General features: G+C 38.3%; 1 protein-coding gene across 2 annotated transcripts in view; it reads right to left on the reverse strand.

The window, feature by feature from the left end:
• Positions 1 to 8,023, reverse strand: part of LOC111863012 (multidrug resistance protein 2) — a 48,481-nt gene that overhangs the window by 2,813 nt on the left and 37,645 nt on the right. For both annotated transcript variants that reach the window (XM_023848944.2, XM_023848945.2), the window contains 5 exons: positions 6,262 to 6,362; positions 5,269 to 5,409; positions 4,967 to 5,114; positions 2,165 to 2,359; positions 445 to 648 (listed from right to left, as the gene is read on the reverse strand). In XM_023848944.2, the coding sequence (XP_023704712.1) occupies positions 445 to 648; positions 2,165 to 2,359; positions 4,967 to 5,114; positions 5,269 to 5,409; positions 6,262 to 6,362 (789 nt within the window). The remainder of the gene's footprint in view (positions 1 to 444; positions 649 to 2,164; positions 2,360 to 4,966; positions 5,115 to 5,268; positions 5,410 to 6,261; positions 6,363 to 8,023) is intronic.

Here is an 8,023-nt window from a genome sequence, read left to right on the forward strand (position 1 = left end):
CAGTAGCTGCAGCATTTCTCTATAAGCAAGTTGGATGAAGTGGCAGTGCTTCTGACTTGTTTTCAGCACATTCCTGATTCAAATCTCAACTGAGATACTGACTGTTCTGGCTGAAGTAGTCGGAGATATTCTTCAGTCCTTCCAGGCAAATGCTGGGATAGTATCTCAGTCAGGCAGTGAGTGCTTTCTTCCAAATCCTTTCCGATTTATTATCATCCTAACATTTGACACTATTGATCTATCGACAGTGTCATTGAAGAAACCGTTAATACTGCTTCTCATATCCAAGTGCAGTAATCTTACTTTTCCTATCATTGTCATCAAGAAACAGAACAATAACTGAATGTGGCAGTGACATTCTTGAGAAGCTGATAGTCACTTCGCTGTTAAGGAAATTCCTTGTCTTTTATGAAAGCATTATGTTTCTCAGGCATTTAACAGTACCTGTGGCAGGCTTGTGATGAAATTGTGAATGTTGGCTGTACGGGCTGCTTTCACTATATCGTCCATCTCCAAGGGTTCTGGCGAACCATATGCAATGTTATCCCGCAGTGAACAGTCAAACAGAACGGGTTCTTGGGTCACCAGTCCCATGTGTCTACGTAAATGATCTGGATCTATGCTGCTGATATCATGGCCATCCACCATCTGCAACATGTTCATAAAGCTGTTAGATCTGCAGTAAACCATCACTAATCTGGAGTAACTGGGGGGGGGGTCATCCATATTAAGTGATAATTTGGATTAGTGAAGCAAAAGGTAGCCCTAAAAGACAAAAAAAATAATTAGAACACAAATAAGTAGAAAATTTAATGATGTAAATAGTGCTGATGAAGGTACCAATAAAATAGCATGTACAGCCTTAATTTAAAAACTATAAAAAGACAATACATTTATTCATTGATAGAAGACTCAGAAGTTGTACTTGCTTTTGAATGTAATAATGCAGGTTTGAAGAAACTGAAGTTTTGCCTAAACAGACATGTGACTCATCTGCCTTCCTAAATTCCATGTTTCTTTTGAAGTATGTACTCGACTGTGAATAGCATTTTTTCACATTTTGATCTGGATTAACTGGTTTACTGTATGTAGGGTGCAGTCTGTCTGCACTCCAAGAGCACCTGTTATTACGAGTAATTACAGAATGATTGTACTCCAGACATCAGTTCTTATATCAGACTACATATGTGACATGTGGTACACTGATTCTTTTAGGGATAGCTTGTAGTTGGGCTTCAGGGTTGTGTAATATCTCTTTGGTGTTTGTGTAAATGTGTTTCTGTATGTCTGAGAATTTGTGTGTGTGTGTTGCCATGTCCTCACTGGTGCAACCATTCTTGTGTTGAGTCCCATGGACTGATGACCATATTTTACTGTCTCACAACTCTGGAGTCATGTAGCTGACTCTCTTGTCTGTGTGTTTCCAGACATTTATATATATGTGTGTGTGTGTGTCTTTGTCTGACTGTGCATCTGCACATGTGTGTGTGTGTGTGGATGCCTTTCTCCATATCTCCATGTGCAGCTTATCTATATGTATCTTTACATCTGTATATATGTGTGTGTATATCTCTCAATGGGTCTGCATCTGTCTATCCGTCTCTCTCTGTGTCTCTTTGTGTATGTGTTTATGTGTCTCTGTGAGCCTGTATCTGTGTTTATCTGTGCTAAAAGTGACTTTCTACTTCCTGACAACAATTCTTTTGTTTACAAGTCAACAAAAGCAATGGCTAGAAGCATAATTCATCCTATAGACTGGACCTGGTCCCCAATCATTAATTCCTGTCAAAAAGCTGAGGAACACCTGCATGGATGTTATTGTTCAAGTGAAGATGATTTCAAACTTGCTATTTCATAAAGGTTCACTGCCTAAGGTTAACATATTTTTCAGAAATTTTCACTCTGTTTAGAAACTGAACAAAGTGTATTGAACTGAAGACAGAATATATGGAGAAGCAATGAAAAAAGAGTTTCTTTACCCAAACTCCAACCTGTATATATAGACTGGTGTCCCTCATAGCATGACAGAAAGGAAGAAGTAAAAAACTACACAAAGCCATATTTTGGTACAGTGTAATAATGTTTGTGATCCAAGATATACTGTGTGCATGCATATATATGTGTGCGCAGGCATGTTAAGTGTATGACAAACTGCTTGACTTACAACTTGTCCAAAATCAGGCCTGTAGAAGCACTGCAACAGCGCCACTGTGGTGCTCTTTCCACACCCGGATGCACCAACCAATGCAAGGGTTTGGCCAGGTTTCACTTCAAGATTCAGTCCTCTTAATACTGGAACATTAGGTCTGTTGGGGTATCGGAAGTGAACCCCACTAAAAGTCACTCGCCCTTGGATTTTCTGAAAATTTTCATATTTAATACAGACAAATTCATGGGCACAGCAAAGCTTTCTAAGTGAGTAATATATTTCATGAAATCATAATTTAGAAACATATTGCAAAATTATGTATCAATGAAATGAATTCAATAATGACATGAAAATTGTTATACCATATTGTAAACCACATTACACAGATATGAGAAAATAATAATAAATATAATATTGTCACATGACCCAAGCTTTGGGAGGAAGCGTATATATGCACCCATATTTCTGGATACTTCTGACTTCACTACCCGCTGCTGGTTTCTACATAGTTTATGAGTTGCCAAATCTGTGTCTCTGATCAGCTAAGTGTACCGACACTTGAATGAGAGTTATGTGGATTTCACGAGCTGGGGAGTCAGTTCAAATGAGCCACGTTGTGAGCTGGAAGCAGCATACAGATTTTGTATATGGTGAAACAGTGCATGACATGAGGCGCAAAGTTGGTTTAGTGCAGGTGGCACTGAAAAGATGTTAGAAGAGAATGGTGCGCAACCATACAGTGAAATAGTAGGGAACAAGAACAAACACACGTCAAGGTTGTAAGAGCCAATATTATGACCCCGACATCGTGTATGTTTTGTAGATAGGTATCAGTAATTTGGAGGATCCTGCCAACTTCATCTTGAACATACCCTGATGATGGAGGCAGCCGGTTTCTACTAGATAATGGTACCTAACTACCAAAGCGCATGGTCATTACATCATGGAAAATCACACTCTTCAACTTCTTTGCAGTTTGAATGTCTACATAATAAGCAGAAACTTATCCATATGGTATTCCTGAATTATCCTGATCAAAGCAACGTGCAATTGTAATGAATATGAGGAACAAATAAAGGTAAATACTGAACCTTATTATCCACTCTGATTCTAGTTTAGCTCATACTTCTGGCATAATTATTCCCCAATTGTCATTAAGCTTCATTATATTCCGCTCTCATCGAATTTACTACTGCCAACATAACATTTTTAAGTCTGTGGTCTTCTGGATTGTGACACTATGTAATCTTGGAACCTGATACAAATGTTTTGAAGCAACATAGTGCTTCCATCTTCAGGGTAGATGATATGTTCCTGTGAAATGGTGTATACTCCCACAAGACTACACAGTGTCACAACTTAGAAGGCCATCACTGCTATGAAAAACTGAATACTTTTTTTAACACAGACAGACATGTCTTCTCTTTTCCTTGAGATGAGAATTTTTATGCCACAATGCATAATGAGACATATGAGGTCTAACAAATGAACTGGCTCGCTCACTCATGGAGCTGAGCTCTTCTTGAGAAGCCCTAATTGTGCAGCCACTCAAGAACTTCCCAGCATTTTATGGAACTCAAAGGTTCATTACCCTGTTCACAAGAGCCCTCCACTGTCTCTTTCCTGAACCAGATCGATCCAGTCCATAGCATCCCATCCTATCTCTCTAAAGTCCATTCTAATATTATCCACCCACTCAAGCCTTGGTCTTCTTGTGGTCTCTTTCCTTCTGGCTTCTCAACCAATATCCTATATGTATTCCTCTTCACCTCCATTCGTGCTACATGTTCTGCCCATCACATCCTCCTTGACTTGGTCATTCTAATTATGCTTGGTGAAGACCACAAGTAATGAAGGTCTTCATTTTGTAGTTTCTCAAACTTCCTGTCACTTAATCTCTCTTTGGTCCAAAATATTCTCAACACCCTGTTCTCAAAGACCCTCAGTCTATGTTCCTCCCTTAATGTCAGAGACCAAGTTTCACTCCCATACAAAGCCACAGGCAAAATTATAGTTTTGTATATTCTAATTTTTATATTTTTAGGCAGCAGACGAGAAGACAGAAGGTTCTGGACTGAACAGTAGCATGCATTACCCAAATTCATTCTCCTCTTAATTTCCTCCTGCCTCAGGTTTTGATTTGTTATAATTATAATAAACTGGCTGATTTTGCAAAATGTATTCAATGGAACCCCCACTTAATACTAACTTTGTGTAAATTTAATTTTAACGATCCCAAATCAACTATCTCAGTATTAAATGGTCTCCATTTAAGATCTTTTCGATTTCTCCAAAAAGGAACCTTAAATAGAGGTTTCACTGTATGTTGTCACTAACAGTCTACACATTGCTAATACAGAAATTTGTCTGTGCCACATTAAATGTGCTGTCAGTTTTGATATATATATATATAAAACTAATGTATACAAGACTCAATTTCAAGACACCTAAAATGAACATAAAAATAAGTAAAGGTATTGCTGTAACAGGTCTTGGAGGCTCATAGGGTTGTGAGATGTTGAGGTTTCCACATTTTCTAGACAATCGGCTCATAGATGGCGGTAAGGTTGTCAGCCTTACACACCGGCTACCCTTTACCCCCCAAAATATTCCAAAAATATTCCTGGTACTCATTACTGTTAGAAGCTGAGTCAAGCCCAGGGTCATAGTGCAGCTGGAAGGATTAGGTAAATTGAAAAAATCCACCTCATCTGGATTCAATCTTGCTACCTTCCGGCTTGTAGCATAGTGCCTCAACCAACTACACTACCATGCGCTCCCTTCTAAAATGAACAAATCTCACTATACTGAACTCACTGGCTTAGCAGTTCCTTCCACCATCTCTGGGCTGCGGTCTACCAACTGGAACAGCTTTTCTGCTGCAAGTTTGGCTCTAGTGTAATCCTGGAGGTATGCTGTCGTTTGGCCAACTGACTGTGCAGAGAATGCCAGAGCAAAGAACACCCTGTATTCAACAGAGTAACACAGCTATCAATATATATTTCATGTGCAAGTTCATAGCATTACAAATATGACGCAGACAAATTACATCAAATTTGTAACTAATGCTCAGTTAATTCTAAAGAAATATTTTACCTTCAACATTGAGATGCACTTGCCTGTAGACATCAATGGCTTCCATATCACCAGTCTCAATTAGGTATGCCCCAAAACGGAAAGCACCAGCATACATGGCATATATAACAGCTTGAGAGAAGGAGAAAACTGCAGCGAAAAACAGTGCCTGTTTCTTTGCTTCCCTGCAAAATAATAATAGTAGCTTACATGGTTTGAAGCTTTCATGGCAAATGAATGCAATGGAGTCTGCTTGGGCAAAATGTGGTGCAAATGTGGAGCTAGTATGCAACATTTCAGAGACTCTCTCCTTCTCCATCATCTATGATGACATCAACATTCTTCTTACTGTGGATTCTAACCTCCACACTGACAGAGCCAATTGCCCAAGAAGATATCATTACATTAACAGTAACAACTGGAAGGTGGATTTGGAAAAATATGACTATAACAGACTGACAGCAAAGGAAGTGAGATTCTTTGGGCCAATTGCTGGTTGTACTAAGAGACCATATACTCAATGAGACTATGTTCAACTTCTTGTAGCTAAAGGGGCAGACAGGTTGTCCATTATCATCAATGTCCACTATAACTAAGTAAAGTGTGAAGTTACATAAGTGAAGAGGTATTCATGGAAGTGCACCATAGGATACATAGCCAATTCATGCAATAAACATAGACACACAGTGTGATTTAATAAAGATTATATTTTGGGATTGTTTTTTGTTTTAGTGCCTCAACTTCCATAAATTACCGTGGAACACCTCAGTATCATACTTCATGTCACTGGTTCTTGGGTAGTTTCATATATACAGATGGATGGACAGATCAATATTAATATTAGCTCCACTTGGATGTGAACATGCATAAAAACTAAACCAGCACTGATAAGAAGTATAAACCGTTCTTACCTAAAGTTTTGCAGTAGTCGCAGTAGTCAATTGAACTTAGTAACTAAAAATTAAATTAAACTGACTGGCACTTTTCTTTTCCATATCGAATATTGGGAAACGGGCACTTGTGAAAATGTTACTTACAGTAACGGTGCCACTAGGTTCTGCAGATAGAGGTCAAGGAACTGATATTCTTTTCCCAGAGACTGTACTGTCCGAATGTTCAGAATGCTTTCTGAAGCTACCTGTACAAACAAACATGTGAAATTATAAAATACTTTACCATCTGTCATTAACTTAATTTTGTACAGATTAAGACATAGTCATATAGATATATATCAATGTTTCAGAGGAACATGCCACTTCCATCTTCAGGGTAGATTTGTGTATGGTGAAGAATTGGTTCAGCTATAGGGGAAGGTTGGAAGTAGGACCTATGGGAGAGGGTAAGGAATTGAAGTTCAGGAAAATGAAAAAGGTGGGATGGAAAATGCCCCTTCCAAGCCTCATTATGTTTTTTCATTACTGGCAAGAAATATAATAATAAGAAAAGACAGCCTTCTTTAGGGTCATAATATTGTTTTCCATTATAAGAAGGAAAGTGGAATTTTAAGGGGTGGTGGTCTTTTTCGGGACCACCTTCCTTGCAATCTTTCTACATAAACTAACAGATTTTTTACCTTACAAACTTCACTGCCAAAGATGGAGGCAAGATGTTCCTCTGAAATGTCGGTATCACAACCTGAACAATCAATGCAATGAAAATTTCAAGGTCTATATAACGCAGTTTTGTAGTATACTTTCATTTAACGATGTAGTCAATAGCCCACCATTAAATGACTGAACGATAATGAATAATGAATTGGGAAGACTGTGGACAGAAGCACTTGTGGCCTAAGTTAAGATAGTATCCCACCATTTGCCTAAAGGGACTAAGGAAAAATATGGAAAACGTCATGCAGGACAGTCAGTTTTCCAGCCAAGACTCCAACTGGGCCCCTCTTCAGCACAAGTCAGAAGAATTACCATTTCAGTCAACTTGCTCAGCACCTGCTTGTAAAAATGCAGTTGTGAGACATGTGTTATGCAAAAATTATTGTAATTTAGATAAAAGAGAATTTAATACAGAGCATGTGGATTTTAAAAGGGTTACGGACTCAAGCTATGATTAAAGGTCATGAAAATGAATGTTTTATATCATTAACCAGAAACAGTGAACATCAAAACTGATTCAGTCCCAGGTCATTTGAGAGAATGGGTATTCCCCCATAACCTTTAAACGCCGGACTTCGAAATAGTGGTAAGCTTGAGCTGGCCGGAGTTTATTTAAATGCCCGCTGCTGGTGCGCGTTTAAATGCCCGTTGCTACGCTGCGTTTAAATGTCCGTTCCTGTTAGGCGCTTAATCAATTTTAAGCGTTGTGTTTAAAAATGCTCTATCTAGCTCAATTTTTATGATAAATGGATGGAAATAACTTTGTTTATTTCAGAAAAGAACATAGTGTCGCATATTATAAAGGAAGATTTGAAATTTTTAATACAAAGTGTTGTACTCTATTTTCAATTTTTTGTGTTTTAATTTTGATGCGTACTGCAAAAATGGTTTCCCAGTTCTTCACAGAGTTGTTCTGCATTATAACTTCATTTCTGTTTGTAACACTTGACAAATTTTAGCAGTCTCTGGTGTCATAAAACAGATAAATCATAAATCAATAAAATCATTTGGTCTTCTGCTAGCGCTGCTTACACCCTTCGGATTTTCGAATACTTGACTGAAGGTCAGAAGAATGAAAGAATGGCTATTCAAGAGAAAGCTATAGGGGTCCCCTCTTCAGTGCTAAGATGTTCCGTTAGGGCTGCAAAAGCTTATTGCCCCTTCTATTTGAATGAACAGACAGCTGCATCGT

This window comes from Cryptotermes secundus, unplaced genomic scaffold (assembly GCF_002891405.2).
Source record: "Cryptotermes secundus unplaced genomic scaffold, Csec_1.0 scaffold1016, whole genome shotgun sequence".
Taxonomy (NCBI): domain Eukaryota; kingdom Metazoa; phylum Arthropoda; class Insecta; order Blattodea; family Kalotermitidae; genus Cryptotermes; species Cryptotermes secundus.